At 60.1% G+C, this 16,905-nt stretch overlaps 9 protein-coding genes across 11 annotated transcripts; 7 read left to right on the top strand and 2 right to left on the bottom strand.

The window, feature by feature from the left end:
- Nucleotides 1–506: 506 nt before the first annotated feature.
- ABB37_06963 (ras family protein-like protein) lies at nucleotides 507–1,362 on the top strand (the record flags this gene model as incomplete). Of its 2 annotated transcripts, none has more annotated exons than XM_015805422.1 (1): nucleotides 507–1,362. In XM_015805422.1, the coding sequence occupies exon 1, from the start codon at nucleotides 559–561 to the stop codon at nucleotides 1,360–1,362; it is 804 nt and encodes a 267-aa protein (XP_015656035.1). In that variant the 5' UTR covers nucleotides 507–558. The 2 variants fall into 2 exon arrangements, with proteins under 2 accessions (XP_015656035.1, XP_015656034.1); XM_015805421.1 differs by having other exon boundaries at nucleotides 510–1,362.
- Nucleotides 1,363–1,922: 560 nt separating this feature from the next.
- ABB37_06962 (hypothetical protein) lies at nucleotides 1,923–3,176 on the top strand (the record flags this gene model as incomplete). Its single annotated transcript, XM_015805420.1, has 1 exon — nucleotides 1,923–3,176. The coding sequence occupies exon 1, from the start codon at nucleotides 2,001–2,003 to the stop codon at nucleotides 3,174–3,176; it is 1,176 nt and encodes a 391-aa protein (XP_015656033.1). The 5' UTR covers nucleotides 1,923–2,000.
- Nucleotides 3,177–4,272: 1,096 nt separating this feature from the next.
- On the top strand, nucleotides 4,273–6,687 carry ABB37_06961 (DEAD/DEAH box helicase-like protein; the record flags this gene model as incomplete). The annotated part of the gene is made up of 1 exon (XM_015805419.1): nucleotides 4,273–6,687. One exon carries the CDS (start codon nucleotides 4,273–4,275, stop codon nucleotides 6,685–6,687), a length of 2,415 nt encoding a protein of 804 aa, XP_015656032.1.
- A 505-nt stretch (nucleotides 6,688–7,192) lies between these two features.
- ABB37_06960 (hypothetical protein) lies at nucleotides 7,193–7,796 on the top strand (the record flags this gene model as incomplete). The annotated part of the gene is made up of 1 exon (XM_015805418.1): nucleotides 7,193–7,796. The coding sequence occupies exon 1, from the start codon at nucleotides 7,530–7,532 to the stop codon at nucleotides 7,794–7,796; it is 267 nt and encodes an 88-aa protein (XP_015656031.1). The 5' UTR covers nucleotides 7,193–7,529.
- A 64-nt stretch (nucleotides 7,797–7,860) lies between these two features.
- Nucleotides 7,861–8,202, bottom strand: ABB37_06959 (hypothetical protein; the record flags this gene model as incomplete). The annotated part of the gene is made up of 1 exon (XM_015805417.1): nucleotides 7,861–8,202. The coding sequence occupies one exon, from the start codon at nucleotides 8,200–8,202 to the stop codon at nucleotides 7,861–7,863; it is 342 nt and encodes a 113-aa protein (XP_015656030.1).
- Nucleotides 8,203–8,574: 372 nt separating this feature from the next.
- On the bottom strand, nucleotides 8,575–9,138 carry ABB37_06958 (hypothetical protein; the record flags this gene model as incomplete). Its single annotated transcript, XM_015805416.1, has 1 exon — nucleotides 8,575–9,138. One exon carries the CDS (start codon nucleotides 9,136–9,138, stop codon nucleotides 8,575–8,577), a length of 564 nt encoding a protein of 187 aa, XP_015656029.1.
- Nucleotides 9,139–9,611: 473 nt separating this feature from the next.
- ABB37_06957 (hypothetical protein) lies at nucleotides 9,612–11,335 on the top strand (the record flags this gene model as incomplete). Its single annotated transcript, XM_015805415.1, has 1 exon — nucleotides 9,612–11,335. Exon 1 carries the CDS (start codon nucleotides 9,824–9,826, stop codon nucleotides 11,333–11,335), a length of 1,512 nt encoding a protein of 503 aa, XP_015656028.1. The 5' UTR covers nucleotides 9,612–9,823.
- Nucleotides 11,336–11,678: 343 nt separating this feature from the next.
- On the top strand, nucleotides 11,679–12,321 carry ABB37_06956 (hypothetical protein; the record flags this gene model as incomplete). The annotated part of the gene is made up of 1 exon (XM_015805414.1): nucleotides 11,679–12,321. Exon 1 carries the CDS (start codon nucleotides 11,698–11,700, stop codon nucleotides 12,319–12,321), a length of 624 nt encoding a protein of 207 aa, XP_015656027.1. The 5' UTR covers nucleotides 11,679–11,697.
- Nucleotides 12,322–12,763: 442 nt separating this feature from the next.
- ABB37_06955 (kinetoplast-associated protein-like protein) lies at nucleotides 12,764–16,691 on the top strand (the record flags this gene model as incomplete). Of its 2 annotated transcripts, none has more annotated exons than XM_015805413.1 (1): nucleotides 12,764–16,691. In XM_015805413.1, exon 1 carries the CDS (start codon nucleotides 13,017–13,019, stop codon nucleotides 16,689–16,691), a length of 3,675 nt encoding a protein of 1,224 aa, XP_015656026.1. In that variant the 5' UTR covers nucleotides 12,764–13,016. The 2 variants fall into 2 exon arrangements, with proteins under 2 accessions (XP_015656026.1, XP_015656025.1); XM_015805412.1 differs by having other exon boundaries at nucleotides 12,785–16,691.
- Nucleotides 16,692–16,905: the final 214 nt, after the last annotated feature.

Below are 16,905 nucleotides of genomic sequence, written 5' to 3'. Positions count from 1 at the left end.
GCCTCTTCTCTACCCCCCCCCCCCCTTCCTTCCACTTCTTCTTCTCCAGCCGCTGCGAGCACGCTGCTGGTGTCTGCGCACACTCCTCATTGTTGCTCTGAGGAGCTGCGAACCTTCAAAAACAATAAATCCCTTAGTTCATTTATTTCTTTTTTGTTTGTTTACGTCTCTTCTTTCCTCACACATGTGTCCCTCTCGGATATTTTTGAACAAGTACTATCAGCAGCAACAGATATACGCACATGGACTCTTGCGTTAATGCTGATGAAGCAAGGATTGGTGGCGTGTGAAGCGTGATCGGAAATGTTTTCGGAGGCCGCGTTGAGGGCTTGTTTGGCTGGCTGTCCTGCACATCGCGCAGCCTGCAAGCCCCTTCTGCCTTTCAGCTATCCTCCCTCCTTCTTGTCTTCCATTTGACCACCTACCTTTCTCTACTTCCTCCCCCCTCCCCCTTCTCCTCTTTCGTCTCACCGTGGATGCTCTCTGCACTGCCTTGTGTTGTGAAAGAAGAAGGAGTTGGTTTTCTTAGGAAGCCAGTCGCCATTCTCTTCCGCTTGAATGTACAACGCGATGACTGCCGAAGTGAGCCCACTTTCCTCCCCCGCCGCGGCGCTCGACTCTCCCCGCATCAAACTGCTAGCCATCGGCGATGTTGGCGTGGGCAAGAGCTGCGTCATCAAGCGCTACTGCGAGGGCCGCTTCGTGACCAAGTACATCCCCACCATTGGCATCGATTTCGGTGTGAAGAAGGTGGAGGTGAACAAGGCCGCCGTCCTGCAGCGCCGGTCAGGCAGCTCCGCCGGAGCGTCAGGGGGCGGCGGCAGTAATAGCAGCAGCAGCAGCAGCATTCCTGCCGCGGTACGCGTGAACTTCTGGGACGGCTCCGGCGATGACGACTACCGCGAAATCCGAAACGAGTTCTACGACGCTGCGCAGGGGATTCTCCTCTTCTACGACGTCCGCGATGCGCGCAGCTTTGAAAACCTGCAGACGTGGTGGGACGAACTCGGCACCTACTGTGAAGGGTTGGCGGCGCGGGAGAAGAATGCCGCACCGGACGGCAAGCGGCAGTCCGTCACGCCGATGACCGTCACGGGCAACACCGCGGCGGGTAAGGCGGTGGGGAACAACGAGGGCAAGGCGCCCATCGTGGTGCTCTGCGCGAACAAGGCGGATGACACGGTCGTCGGTGGGACAGGCAGCGCTGCGCGAGAGACGCGGGTGGTGACGGAGGAGCAAGGCCGGGCGTGGGCCAAAGCGCACGGCTGCGCCGGTTACTACGAGACCAGCGCGAGCACGGAGAAGAACGTCAAGGAAGCCGTTGAGGACCTCGTGACGCAGGTGGTGGCCACGTTTATGTGATCCCTCGCACACACAGACACACGCACGCACACGCACGGCAAGGAAAGAAGAAGACAAAAATGGAACTTCTATTCAGCCATTCTTTTTCGGTGCTGTACATTTACTACATGAGTCGAGAGGAATTTTTTGTTCTCTCCGCGAAGGAGGTCCCTCCCCCCCCCCCCCCGCCTCGAAGATATATCTGTGGCCGGGCTGTCTAACTTGGCGGTGATGTAATGTAAGTTGCCACTCCTACTACTCCTACAACCTCAAAAGCGGGCACCAGAGAAAGAAGGAAAGGGGAAAAAAGGAAATAGCGAGACTCATGCGCGAAATTGACGGACTGCTTCTTCTTCTTTTCGCCTTCACAGAAGGGCGTTGTTGTCGTTGCGCATGGTCACATGACACGGGTCAGTGGCACTCGGCACGCCTACAACAGGATCACCCGCGCGCGTGTGTGTGCGTTTTTTTTTCCTTTTTTAATTTCATCGGTCCTCCTTCGCTTTCATCTCCCACTACTACAAATATGTCGTTTATTTTTCTTTCTTTGCCTTATCGACCGCTATACGCCGTACGCAATAGTTTTACGTCGCCCAGTTTCTCTTCCACCGTTACCCCCCCCCCCTTCCCCAGACACGCCCGCACACACACACGCAGAGATGAGCGCGCGCAAGTTTGTGAGCGAGTACGTCTCCACCCACCTGAACGGCCTCACCGTGCTGGCGAACCTCGCGGATCGCCCCTCCAGTAGCGGCAGCGGCAACTCCAAACCGGTGATCTGCACGCACAATGGCAGCTTTCACTGTGATGAGGCGATGGCCTGCGGGCTGCTGCGGCAGCTCCCGCAATACCGCGACGCCGCCGTCCTGCGCACCCGCGACCCGAAGCAGATCGACGCGTGCGACATCGTGGTGGATGTCGGCGCCGTGTACGACGCGGAGAAGCTGCGCTTTGACCACCACCAAGCCAGTTTTCACGGCACCATGACGACCCCGAAGGGGACCTACCAGACTCGTCTCTCCTCGGCGGGTCTGGTGTACAAGCACTACGGCCGCCGCATCATTCAGCAGTACATCGAGGACGCCTTGAAGTCGTCGTCCCCTGTGCGGGCTGCCGTGCTGGCCATGACGAACTGGTCCGCGACTCGCACGACCATGACGGAGCAGGAGCTGGATGTGCTGGAGGACGCCCTCTACGCCAACTTTGTGGAGCAGGTGGACGGGATCGATAACGGTGTGGAGTGCTGGGGACTGGTGGACCCCGCCGTGGGGCAGCTGCGACAGAACTACAAGCAGTCCACAAACCTGTCCCAGCGCATCGGCCAGCTGCAGTCCTACTGGAACGAGCCGGACAGCGGCAGCGTGGTCGCCGAGAACGCTGCCTTTGCGGTGGCGGTGGAGATGGCGGCGACGGAGTTCTTCGAGGCCCTGACGTACCTGGCCTTCTCCTGGCTGCCGGCGCGTGCTATCGTTGCGGCTGCCTTCGCGGCCCGTCACACCTTCGATGCGAGTGGCAAGATCGTGGTCTTCGAGGACAAGATGTGTCCGTGGAAGGATCACCTGTTGGAGCTGGAGGGGGAGCAGCACTGCGTTGGGGCAGTGCTGTACGTGGTGTTTAGCGATGGCAAAGGGTGGCGTGTGCAGGCGGTGCCGAAGACCAGCACCAGCTTTGAGAACCGCAAGCCGTTGCCCTTCCGCGGACTCCGCGATGACGACCTCAGCACCGCCGCGGGCATCGACGGCGGTGTCTTTGTGCACGTGTCCGGCTTTATTGGTGGCATGAAGACGTACGAGGGCGCGATGGCCCTGGCGAAGAAGGCGCTGGTGGTGGAATAGGGTACAGCTACTCCGCCCGCTGTTGTTGCTGTTTGTGTGTGTTCTCTCTTTACGCTTTCCTTTTGCGAAGGGCAGGCGCGGCGACAGCGCCGCACGAGTTCGCACGAAGGCAGCGGCCCACGTGGTGAGGGTTTTAAGCGGAGGGGGGAAAAGTAACATTGAATGAGGGCGAAGAACTTCACGGCGCATGTGGCACTTTATTATTTCTAAGAGAGCAAAGATGGAAAAAGTTCTTGGTTAAATATATACACATCGCCTTTTTTTGTGTGTTGAGGTGCGTTCTGCTTGAGCGTCGTCGTAGTTCTGCGTTCGTTTCCGTACCTGGATGCGCTCTGATGCGCAAGCAGAGCAAATACGAAGGTGGGGGGGGGGGAGAAGGCGTGCCAGCGTAAAGCGTCCACGAGGACAGAATCAGCCAACTTAGTCACTTACGCTTTTTTTCTTTCCTTTTGCTCGGGGGGAGGGGAGGGGGGCTTCTACCACCTTCTCACCTGGTTGAGGAATAATACGTCTAAGTAAGGGAAAACTAAAGCAGCGGAACGAAGCAAATGAACTGGATCGACGTCTTGGCGCTAAAACAAAAAAAAAGGGAACGGGTGTGAGACAGCTTCGAAAGGGCGCCATAGAAGTGTTCTTTCCTTATTCTGACTTTGCGTTTTGGGTTTTCCTCCATGCAGGAGCAACGACGATGATGGTGACAACGGCGCAGGGTGTTGTTGCTTTCATGTAATGATGATGTTATCCTGCGCACGCCAGCCTGCCCTCTTGGGAAAAGTAGTTTCCTCTCATCATCACTGCTATCGTCTCACCTTCACTTCCTCACGCATTTCGTGCCTCCTCAAATTACTCGAAAACGGCTCTTCCTCTTCATGTTTGTAGCAGCAGGTGTGTGTCTGTGTGCATTTATTTATCTTCTTAATCTGTGTGTGTGTGTGTGTGTGTGTGTGGTGTCATGCAGGCGACTGAGGCTCGTCTGCTCCTTGCCAGTCTCATCTCGCGTGTCGCGACAGGTAATGGATGCAGCAGCACCGTAGCAGCGGCGGCGGCCCCACTGGTGCCTCCACGAGCACCTTCCGCGGCGCTGTTGCTGAGGTCGATGGGCAGCGCATTTCTGCGTCACAGCAGTCACTCGGTTCACCACCGATGTGCCGCGGGTGTGGCGACCGGCAATACCAGCAGCGGCAGCAGCAGCATTGCGAAGGGGGAGCTGAAGAAGCAGCCGTTTGCCCTCTGCACACCGATGCGCACCCTCATCGTGCCGCGGCAGCTGAAGGCCTACGGCGGCACCTTCAGCCAGTCCATCGGCGAACGCACCGATCACCTTGCGAGTCACCTCGTCCTGCAAAGCCTCTCCCCCTCCCGCGCGCAGCACTCCCCGCTCCTGGCGAAGCCGGTAAAGATGAAAACCATCGATAACTTCGACGACATGCTCGTTGACCCGGCGCTGCTGACGGCACTCGAGAAGATGGGCGTCTCGACGCCGTCGCCGATCCAGCAGACGGCGATGGAGGCGGTTCTACAGCGCAAAAACACCGTCATTGCCGCACCGCATGGAGAAGGCAAAACGCTCGCCTTTCTGCTGCCGCTCTACCAGAACATGATGAAGGACCGCGACGTGTACAAAATTGCTCTGCGGGAGCGCCGCCCACGGATGATTCTGCTCGCCCCGACGAAGGAGCTGGTGGAGCAGCTGCAGTCGGTGTGTGCGACGCTGGACAGCGCCACCGGCCTCACCTCTGCGTGCTTCACCTCACGCAAGCGCTCCAAGTACCACCTCTCTCGTATGCTGAAGTCCACGCTGGCGGACGTGCTTGTTATGGACCCCAAACTCATTCTGCGTCTTCTCCGCACCCGGCGTCTCTTCATTGAGGACCTTCGCTACTTCGCCATCGACGAGGCAGACGCGATGCTCAGCCCCTTGCACGACCACGAGGCCGTTCACCTGCTCATGAAGATCCAGAAGCGCAACCAGTTCAAGTACCTGTGGCCGGTGCAGACCCAGTACGTCTTCAGCACCGCCTACATGACGCGTAAACTAGAGTACATTGTGGGCAACAAAATAGCGGACCCGGTCACCTGCATGTTCCGTCAGCAGATGCATCGCCCGCCGGCCCGTCTGCGGCACCGCTTTTACCCAATCCGCCGCGAGCCGGAGAAGTTCACTGTGCTGCTGCACCTGCTGCGGAAGAACGGCCACGTCTCGGTGCGGGTGGACACGGACACGGCGGTGACCGACGTACACACAGCGCCGCGCAAGCTCTCGGGGACTCTGGCGGAGTGGCATGAAGCGATGGCGCGGGACGACCAGCGGCGGCACTACCGCCAGCGTCGATACGAACAGCGCGAAGACGATACTCGAAAAGGAAAGGAAGAGGAAGAAGAGGCGGTGTGGGAGGCTAACACGACAGAGCTTGACGAAGTGGCGCCCGACGCAGGAGTGGACGGCACATCCGCTTTGGGGGCAACAGAGATGGAGAAGCGCACCTCACCCCTCACGACGGCGGCTGCAGCGCCGAGCGACGTGCGTCGTCACCGGAGCAACGATGAGGAGGGGAAGAGGGACGACGCCGAGGATTACGTCCACGACTCCTTCGCACGCTACTCCCTCGAGCGGGTCCGCCCCCTCCATTGGGAGCACCTCACCACCGTCGCGGCGCCCTTCACCTGCCCCATCCCACGCACCGTCTTCGCGGAGGGGCGTCGCACTATCATATTCTTCCGCAACATCGACGCCACCACCGCCGTTTTCCATCAACTGCGCGGCGAGGGCTTTGCCGTGTCGCTTCTGCACGCCTCGCTGCCCTACAAGGTTCGGAAGGACATGTACGCGGACTTCGCATCGGGGCGGACGGGCATTCTATGTGCCACGGACGTCGCCGCGCGTGGACTCGACGTGCACGTGGACCTTGTCATCAACTTTGACGTGCCGACCAACGCGCTGACGTACCTGAGTCGTGTCGGGCGGGCCGCCCGCATGGGTCGTGAGGGGCTCGTGTGTAACCTCTACAACAAGCACCAAGGCGTCATCGTCTCCGCGATGAAGGCCTTCCTGAAGGACAACATTCCCATGGAAGGGCTCAGCAACAACAAATCGGACATGATGCGCCCGCGCTACGCGGAGTGGCGCACACACAAGATGAACTCCCTGACCCGCTCCTACGTCTCCCTCATCACACGCAAGACGATCCCGGCGCACCTAGAGCGCACCTACATCCATCACAACGCGACCTGGCGGCCCATCTTCCACCCGCAGACGGCGGGCATGCACGGTGGTGTGGCGCCACGGCAGCAGCAGAAGCTGATGGACCGCGTCATGGAACAGGCCGTGATCTTCCGTCGCGGTCAGCTCGCCCGCCGGAAGGGCGGACGGGCGAAGTTCGGCTCGCGCTCGATGAAGAGCGGGGTGTGGAACGACATCGGTGGAGTGGCGTCGCGGGAGGTGGCGAATGAGGCGCAGAGTGCGAGCCCGGCCGGGCCGAACTTTGGCCCCCCGAGCGGCCCGCCGCAGTGACGCTGAGGTGCGTGCGTGTTTAGGGGAAGGGGGTACTGCTTTGTTGGAAGAATCATCTGTGGAAGGCTGGGACTGCTTCCTCTGTTGGATCACACATTGTTTCTCTCTCCTTTAACGGACCATAAGGGAAAAGAAGGACAATGAGAAACGAGTAGTTCGTAGCGCTGGAGGACGGCGCATCCAACGTCGTCGAAAGCTATCTCTGCTGCTGACGCAGCGCACGGAGAGTTCATAAATGACCTCTTCCCGATGTTTATTTCTCTTGTCTTTTTCGTCCCCGTTCTCCAAGAAGCAAGAGCAGGTGCTCTCTATTCGTGTGTGTGTGTGTGTGTGTGTGCTGCCGCAGACACCCATGAATGAAACTCTGACGTTGGCGGTCTTCATTTTCCCTCCTACGCGTGTCACTCTCCGCTACCTCCTTCTTCTGTTTCTGATCTCTTTGCTTTCTTGATCGACCGGGTCGCACGCGTTGCTGGCGTTCTTCGCTTCTGTCCACGCAATTGAAGCGTCGCCGAATGCCGCCTTCCTTTTCTTCTACCACCGTGAAGGGGCGGAACCATCTTCAGGGTCTCCTCCGCGTCTGCGCCTTCCAAGAGGCCAGCATTGATCAGCCGAGTCGCGACTGTTTCGCAAAAAGCGTGCCTGTCGGCTCCGCGTCCTGCGTGTGCGGCTCAACCCCGATGGTGTGCCAGACGTCGCCAAATCGACTGCGCGTGGCGGAACTCATACGTGCCACGACCGGGTCCAGGTTCATTTGGTGAGGCGTCGACCTTCAGTAACGGCAGCGTCAGCGTCTGCTCCTGTGAGGCCACCCGGACCGTCTTGTGTCGCCGGGTGAGCGTATGGCGAGAACCCCCCCCCCCTCCCCGGGCAATTTGCACGCCATTTCCGGCGGGACCCATGGATCTTCTACTTCGTGTGTGGTGTCGGTACAAAGGCTCGAGACATCACTTTGCGTCATTGTCTCTGTGCGATTCAAAAGTACCGAGTGCGGCCCCGATGTAGCCGGGCGGTGCTGCGAGAGAAAAGCCTCCGGATTGTCCGCGTGCTCTCCCAAAGTGGTGACCGTGTGCAGACCTGGTGAGGTTGCAACCGCCGTTGTTTGGTAGATGTGCATCGCCGCGTGCACCAGCGCTCCTCATTTGATGGAATGAGCCGAGTATCTGTTCCTCTTCAGGAAACTGCCCATCCGCTGAGTAGACATCGTGGCCACTGGAGAAATTCTTGACGGGCAACTTCGCCAGCGCCTGGCGAATTATCGCGGCATCCGGGTTGGTGATCGTGGCGTACCTGCCCTGCCTGTCGGGGTCCACCTTGAAGGTCTACGTGTGGAACGAGAAATCGACGATGAGTGCCATCGGATCCACCATGTGGTCCTTGAATGCCGAGGCGGATAGCATCTCCCCATCCGCCCGGCGACTCGCCGTGAGCCACGCTACTCGAAGACATCACGGCATCCCGCTCGTTAGGAACCGCCTGGAGAATCTCTTGGTAGTGCTCGAACGTCATCGGCATGGCTTGGTGGATGGGGAGTCATGGTCTTCATCATGCGGAGCGCCTCGGCAAACATCTGGCCAAGGTCGAGCGGTTTCGCCAGGAACCGGTGCAGAGTACCGTAGTACTGTAGTGCGCTGGAAGGGCTGATGTCCAGCGTATACAGGAAGGCAGCTACGGTGCTTGATGTCGCGGAGACCTGATGGTGCTGCAGGTGGTTGAGGTACCTCCGCACCACCGATTTGTGCATCGCCCACGTTGATGGTTCCTCACAGGGAAGTGGAAGAGAGGGATGATCGGGGATTACCCAGCCGTCACTGACGAGCTCTGGGTACGCGCCGGCTATGCCGGCAACTACTCCGCCTTCACTCAAAGTGTGGAAGCGTCCGGTGGTCAGGCAGCGATCACCGCGCTGATGGGCACGTGTACAGAGACGACAGCGAGGACCCACACGCTGCTCTGGCACGGCGGTGTTTGCCGACATAGCCGGCGCGTACTCAGAGCTCGTCGGACACCTCTGGGTAGTCCTCGATCATCTCCCTCTTCCGCTTGCCTGTGGTAACAACATCGGCGGGCGGTCTTTCCGCGTGTTGCGTCTCGCAACGGGGGCTTCGCTGGAGGCGCGTCGCCACAGGTAGATCCAGGTGGGGTGCGCATGGGTGAGGAGTTTAGCCCAGGAACCTGGGGTTGGGCTGGCTGCGGAAAGAAACCTGCCTTCGGTTGCCCTGACGTACCCAGGGACCAGTTCACCGCAGTTGGTCTGACCCCAGGCGTAGACCCTGTCGGGGTCGGCGGTGGGTGACGTCGCAGTGGCGTCGGCAACGTTTCCATCGGCGGAGGCGGCTGGTCCTCGACAGTCCGCATACGGGCGCCACGCGATGGTAGAATACGTGCTGGCGGCGTGAGCCGTTGGCCGTGCTCCCGTGCGAATCGCCGCCGCGATGCGATCCCTGTCATTTCTGGGGAGGGGCCTCGCCGTCACTGTCGGAGGTATCCGGAGGGGGTACCGCATTCGCCTCAGCCCACGCGGATTCCTCTGCGCTCGTCGGCGTCTTCTTCGCCAGCAATTCGTCCCGTGTGCTTTTTTCAGCCGCGAAAAGGAATCGAACGGCGAGAGTCGAAGACTACCGCAAGGTTAGAAAGGAGGAAAAAAAAGGTTACTATGGGGCATTTCAAGATGCTACCGTTGCATCATGACATCCTTCCTAGCTCAGGCATCGAGTATACATGCTCTTGCGCTGCTCACGAAGCTGCCTCCACGCTTACCCGAAGATCCTCTTGGCTGGCTGTGTCCTCCTCTCCCCTCCCACCTCAAGCGCCTTATTGACGTTGCATCGGTGAGTGGGCTAGCAGAAGCTCTGTTGTTGATGAATCGTAAACTGCATAGTGTCACCCCTTCTTGTCTCTCTCCCTCTCTGGCGGCTGAGAAAGGCGTAGCAGATCCGCACTCACACACACACACACAAGCAGGAAACCGCTGTGTGTTCTGCTTGCGCCCTTTCTGTTGTTGTTGGTGGTTTCTCCTTCTCTCTTTACCGGACTCCCCGCCTCTTCGTGGGTATTGTGCTGCTGCGACTGCTATGCTCTGTTTTGTTTTCCAGGGCGTCTCCTCGTTCACGTATCCGCTCGCTCCTTCGCTTTCATGCCCTGCCACGCGCGACGTGAAAAGCGGCGCGCCGTGCCACAGCTTTCGTACTCCTCCACTGTGAGGATCGCGGTACTATCGCTGTCGCTGCTGGTGCTGCTGCTTTCATGTGTAGCCCTCCCGCAGCTGGCACGTGCAAGCCCAACTGTGTCCACCATTACCTCCACCTCCTCCCTGTGCCCGCGTTGCCCGCTGTGCGCACGTCGGCAGACCTCCCTGCGTGACCGCCTGAAGTACTGCCACAGCACCTCGAGCTACGCGCTCTCCCTCTTCTCCAGCGGTGGGTCGGAGCTGGCCACTGCGACGGCGGCAGGGGCAAGCTACCGCGAGCAGCGCCATCGCTACCCTTTAGAGCTCCCCTTTGCCACGGACGACGCCGTGCGGGCGCAGTGCGTGCGGGACGCAACCGATCTGCTGGCCTCGCGCGTGCGGGGGCAGCCGCAGGTGGTTAAGCCGCTGCTCGAGGTGCTGCGCCGCAAGCTGGCGTTCCCGCGTGAGCCCGTTGTAGTGCACCTCGCCGGCGACAATGGAGTCGGCAAGACGCACACTGCCCGTTTGGTGTCGCAGGCGCTGTCGCTGCGCTGCGCTGCCGACCGTGACGTGTGCGACGCCGGTGACAATCTGCTGGTGATCGCCGGGACCGGCTTTGACGGGATGCCGGTGTCGGAGGCACGAGGGCGGATTGTGCGGCAGGTTACGGCCCACATGGAGCACTACCCGCATGGGGTGGTGTTGATCGACGACCTTACCGCGATGGAGCCTGCACTGGTCGCCGCCTTGGCACCACTGTTTGGGCGGGCAAGCCACTTTGCGGAGCAGCTGACGGACCCGCAGGCTGATTCTACCCACAGTAGTAACGTGAATAACGATAATCACCTCCGTGGCAGTAGCAGTCAAAAGGGGCTGTTGTCGTGGGCGTGGAGGCCGTTTTCGTCCCCGCTGAAGCCGCCACCGCCGCTCTCGCAGCTGCTCGTCTTCATCACCACCGACTTTGGTCGTCAGGGCCGCACCGTTGGCAAGTCACGCGCGGACATCGAGGCAATGGTGCAGCACGATTTCGCCTCCCTCTACGGCACGTTGCTTCCAGCCTACACTCGCACCTTTGTCTTCTTCCCCTTCACGACGCAGGTCGCGGAGGAGGTGGTGCGCAGCGTCGTGACCGACCTGCCCTGCGCGCTGGGTGAGCATCTGATCGCCGAGAGCTGGATCAGCGACGACGCCGTGGCTTTTTTGGTCGAGCAGCATCGAGCGGCGTGGGCGGGCAAAGAGAACGGACACGCCTTGCGGCGGCTGGTGGAGGATGAGCTCGTCTCACAGCTCATTGTGCATTGGGAGCTGCACGCGGTGCGGGAGCGGCTGCTGGTTCGCTTTGAGTTGGACGAGGCGGAGCTGTGTGTGGTGCTGCGTTTGCCTAACCAACACGCGACAGCCGTGTTTGACGTAGATGCTGTGATGCCAGCGCCGGAGGACGATGCGGCGTCCGATGAGGGCACTGCGGGTGACCTGTGACGTCTAAGGGGCCAGCGTTGTGCGTGAGAATCTGTTGACGCTGTTTGTGGGTGTGGTTCTTGGCGCCACTTCTACCGGCATTCTGTGGAATTTATATGTGCAACTGACGTAAGAAGGGCTCTCACAGAAGAGAAAAGGAAAGAGTTCCATAGCTGCTCACAACAGTTGACTTACCGCGAGGTTTTCTGTTGGTGGTGGCATCGCTGACAATGCGGAACTTCACAAGATAAACCGCCGCGGCGGCTGACACGTACGCCCCGTTGGCACCTCCCTTGACTTTTCTTGTCGCATCCTTCCTCTGGTCTCTCTCCCGTTTCTCAATTTCCTTTCGTCACCATGGAAAGGACCGTACGGAGTCCTCCATGTCTTCCGCGCCGCCGCCGCCGCCGGCACCGCCTGGCGTGCTGCACCTCGAGCGCTTTCTCGAGTCCGTCCTCAAGAAGAATTTAGACACCGTGCTGTCGCAGCGCGAGGAGCTCTACAACACCGTCGCACAGTGCGCTCAGCTTCGTTGGTTGATGGAGGACATGCAGGCTTTGTCGCGCTACCACTCGTTTGTCGAGGCCGCCTCCGCCGCCGAAGCCGCGAGTGCGACCTCAGCGTCCGCAGCTGCTGCTGATGGTGCTGCGGCTGTTGCCCCGAGCACAAGTAATCGTATCTCGGCCTCGTCCTCATCGCCTGTGAGCAAGCGTGCGCAGGCGAACGCGTACACACCCCCGCAGCGCAATACGATCCTCGTGGACCTTGGGCACCACTTTTACACCCAAGGCGTGGTGAGAGACGCCAGTGTGGTGTACGTGAACCTTGGCTGTGGGGTGGTGCTGCCCATGTCCCAGGAGGAAGCTCGTGCATTTCTGAAGAAGAAGGAGTCGGTGGTGAGGGAGATGATCACGAGCAAGTCAAAGGAGGCGCTTCGAATTAAGTATCGAATTCGGCTCGTGAGTGAGGCGATTGCGCGTTTAAACGAAAGCCATCTTGGATTGTAGGCTTTTCTCTCTCTAAATGCCGCGGCAGTCATCATAATAGACTGTCCGGAAATATACATATATATACATACATATACTACGACAAAGAGACCGGCTGCTTTACGTGCGTCCTTCCTGTTGGGGGCCGTATTATCATAATAAATGCTGTTTCTAAACAAGTAGTATTTGGACGCTACGGCGTAAGGTGAGCGCACAGTGAGGCTCACGAGGGCAGAATCAAAACCAAAGCGGAGGCACCACTCCTCTCGTGTGCATGTGCGGTGCAGCGTTGCCCTTTCCCGGAGCACGTTGTGTTGCCAAAAAAGGGAAAGAAGCTTCATCATCCACGTCAACGATGTTTCCTTGTCCGTATTTACTGGCATTCTCTTTTACTGGCTCTTTCTTTATTGAATCGCTGCTGCTGCCTGTGCGCCGGTGTTATATGTATCTCCACGTCATGGCAGCGCGTCTTTCTGTATACAAAGAGCAACAGCAAGAGAGAGGGAACGGCAGTAGCGTGTTTTTTGGGGGGGCTTATGGGGGAAGTCTCTACTTGGTCTTTATTTTATTTTTAGTAACACCATCGAGTGACGGATTGTGTCATTCGCTCCCTTACAGTGGTGGCATTTCCACATTACCGCCCTCCTATTTGTGGCGCTGCTATATACCTCCAAAAAGAGGGGGGGAAAGAAGTCATTAGCAGCTCAGTCGAAGCAATGAATGGAAGCGGCTCGGACGTGTTGGGGCAGCAGCAGCAGCAGCAGGAAGAAGACGATTTACGTCTGAAAGTTGGTGCCATCGTAGCGTACGAGTGCCTGCTGGATGACACCATCGGTACAACGTCGTGGCGCATCGGTGCCGTCCGCGCCCTCGCCACCCCCGCTGTTTGCACCTCGCCGTCGGACGGCTTCAACCCGACGAGCGAGCCCGTGAAAGGCAACTCGAACACCGCCGAGGAGGAGGGAGAGGGGAGTGGTGCTCTCGCGGCGTCGGAGAAGCCCATGACGCCGTCGCCGCCATCTCCCCCAATCCCACGTACGCATCTGACCTCCTCCTTGTCGTCCATTACGCTCACGCGCAAGACAACGTGCCAGACGGCTGAAATTCAGCCGTGGATATCACTCGCCACAGCGACGCCAGCAGCGTACCGCAGTCACAACAAAGACGAAGAAGGCGACTACAACAGCTGCAGTGTGGGGCCGGCGATGACGAACGGCGAGTCACTTTCCCCATCCTCCGTCGCCGTTGGTGCAGCTGGTGCGGCTGGTGGCTCTCCCCGTCTTCTCTCTGCAGGGGGTCCGTCCGCGTGTTTGGCGGAGATGAACGCGGTGCAGACGTCACTGAAGGAGGAGAAGGAGAAGGAGGAGGGCATGCCGCTTTCCGCCCACAGTGACGCGCCGTCCGGTGCGGAGGATGACGAAGACCGCCTGGCGAAGGCGCTGTCGGCGGCGTACACGCGTGTGCTGACGGCCACCACAAGTCGCGATGGCGAACGGGGTCGAAGCACCTCGAGCGCTATCAGCGAGGCCTCCGCTGCGGTGGCCGCCGACCCGTCGCTGCAACGACAAATTGAGGCGAAGCGGGCTGAATTTCGCGTGCGCATTGAGCAGACTCTTGCGGATCTGCAGCAGACGCGACAGCAGCAGCACGACCTCCAGAAAGCGCAGGAGAAAGCGCAGACGCAGTTGCAGCACGCACGGCAGCATCTTCGGGAGGCACAGGAGAAGGTGCAGGAAATCGATGTTCGCGCCTTAAAGGAGATCCAGGGCTATCGCCTACCGCCGGCGGTGGTGCAGCTCGTTATGAGTGCGGTGTTGTGTGTGTTGGGGGAGAAGGCCTCTACCTGGTCGGAGGTGGTGACGGTGATGCGCACGCCTTCCTTCATCGCGCGGGTGGCGCTGTACGACCCGGCGCAGCTCACCCAAGCCCGCCTTGAGGAAGTGAAGAAGAAGTACATTGCGGAGCGGAACTTCTCGCACGCGGTGGCGATGAAGGGCAGTCAGGCTCTGGGTCAGTTTCAGGAGTGGGTGATGCGGCAGGCGCAGCTCGCCGACGCCGACGGGAGCCTCGCGAGGTTTCTCGCGCAAAAGGAGTCGAGCACCGCCGCCTTGGCCGTGGCGCGGCAGAAAATAGCGGCGGGCGCGGCGGAGTTGGAGTGCTTGGAGGCGGAGCTGGACGCCCTCCTCCACGAACAGGGGCGGCAGCAGCAGCAGCAGCAGCAGCAGAAGGAAGAGGAGGAGGAGGAGCTGCGGAAGAGCACCGGCGGTGTCATCTCCGCTAATGGGGCAGCGGTGCCGTCGCCACGTCCTCCTGAAGCTGGTGCCCAGCAACGAGGTACACCGAAAGAACCGCAAGCGTCACAACAGCAGCAGCCCACCACCACCACGAATTCGTCACCAGCCACCCCGCGCTCACGCTCACGGCAGCTCTCCCCAAGGTTCGCAAAAGACAAGCTTTCCTTTGGCTCACCCATCCCGACCACCTCCGCTGTTGCGTCTTCCACCACGCAGACGCCGCCCGGCGCGAACAACACCGTCGGCCAACCGCAACAACAGCTGCATGTCTCGCCGCTCCCCCCTCCCGGCTCCCAATGGCTCTGCCCTCCGGCAGGGGCGGTCCACAACACCTACGTCCTGCGAAGCAGTATTCTGTGTGTGCTGGGATACACATCCAGCGACGACGCGGTGCCGTTAGCAGGCTCCGTGTTTACGCTCACCAACAAGCAGCAGCAGCTGGTGTGCGAGGCGATGGAGAAGCCCCTCCACGCGCGTCCACTTGTGCCACTGACGGCGAAGGAGGCGGCGGCAGAAAGGGTACGCGCCGTCCTCCAGCGCCTGCTGCAGCGCATCGCCCGCCACGCTGGCCGGGTGGCACACGTCACACCGCACGTGCAGGCTGCCCAGCACCCACTCCACGCCCGTCACGGCGCGGTTCGGCACTTGGCAGATGGCGGCGACGTCGTCGACAATGGCGCGGCGCAGCTCCTCCGGCGAGTCCTCCAACACCATCTCCCAGTCCTCCCCTTCGAAGGACACGGTGTGGTGCGTCGTGACGGTGGAAGGGCGCGCTGCTTCCAGACCGTGATGGCGCACTACGAAGGTCGTCAGCAACGTCGTTCCCAGCGGGAGGCGGAAGCTGCGATCGCCGCGCAGCAGCGACAGCACATGAAAGATCTCAAGCAACAGCTGCTAGATGCCCTCGCTGCGCAGACGTCGCAGCAGAACACTGTGCAGGGGTTGGAGCTCACCCACACGGCAGCGCTTCAGCAGGCACAGCAAACACAGCAGCAGCACGCAGCGGAGGTGAAGGAGGCAGAGAACGCCGCCGCCGAAGCCGAACGCCAGCTACACGCCGCGCACGCCGCCCTGCAAGAGCAAGCGAAGATGCATCAGGAGGAAGTCGAGAAACTGCTAGGCCAGCTGGCACAGCGCGAGGAGGCACTTCATCAGCTGCAGGAGGCTCACACGTCTGCTCAAGCGGCGGTGCGACGGTGCGAGACAAGGGTAAAGCAGCAGCAGGAGGGGGACGAAGCGCAGCCGCGAGAGCTGACGCAGCGATGGGGTCAAGTCCAGGTCCAGGACACACACTCGAAGCTAGTGGAGGCGCTGCAGGCACAACTGCACGCAACGGAAACTGCGAGCAGCTCATCGAGACTGGAGCAACAGCGTCACGCCGACGCCGCAGCCGCAGCCGCCGTGCGACGCAATGAAAGGCGTGCCGCGTTGGAGGACATCAGCCACAAGATACAAATACTCGCCAAACGCATGCCGGTCATTCCTTCAGGGCCGTCCACGGCAAAGAGCAACGAAGGGACTGCAGCTCAGCCGCAGCACGTCAACCCAGCAAAAGTGGCGCTCGGGCGCGAACTCGCTGTGCAACTCCACGCGATGACGAAGGAAAAGGCCGACGTCGCCGCGGCCGTGGCGCAGTCTCGCCGGGCCACCACCCATCATCAACGCGCCGTGGAGGCGGCGGCGGCGGAGGTGCAGCGGCGACGTCGTGCGCTGCATGAAGCGGTAGGCGGCGGAACGGGCTCGATGGCCTCCACGGCGAGCGCCGGCAATGAGGAGGAGCAGGATGGGCTGGCCGCGTTGTACGCCGAAGTCGCCGCCGCGTCGCAGCGCTGCACCGCCTCTATGCAGAACTTAACCGTGCAAGAAGAACAGCGGCTGCAGGCGTGTGCGGAGGAAGAGGCTGAAGTGTCCAGGATTCTACAACGCATGAATGCGTCGGGGAGTCGTGACGCCGTGGCGCAGCTCATGCGGGAGGTGCACAACCGGGCCACGAGCAGTTTCTTGCAGCGCCATCAAACAGCGTGGATGAACACGTGCCTGTGTGGGCTTCTCTTCGCGGCGGTGGCAACGCTTCAGTACAAGAAGTACGCCGTTTAAGCTCACGCTACCTCGGCCTCTTGGGAGTTGCATGTGTAGAGAAACGAGAAGGAGTTTTCTTTCAACACCATATATATATATATATAATAGATTTGCCGCCTCTATAACTCGGCATACGTATCCGTTGACAGCTTTACGCAGCGCTGTTAAAGGTTAATTCAGTGATCGACATTAGTCTTCCCCCGTCTGCTTAGCGCGTGTGTGTCCACCCATC

Source organism: Leptomonas pyrrhocoris (genome assembly GCF_001293395.1).
Source record: "Leptomonas pyrrhocoris isolate H10 chromosome Unknown, whole genome shotgun sequence".
In the NCBI taxonomy this organism is placed as follows: domain Eukaryota; phylum Euglenozoa; class Kinetoplastea; order Trypanosomatida; family Trypanosomatidae; genus Leptomonas; species Leptomonas pyrrhocoris.
Note: the sequence above shows the minus strand (reverse complement) of the source record. Positions and strands in the feature narration are given on the sequence as shown.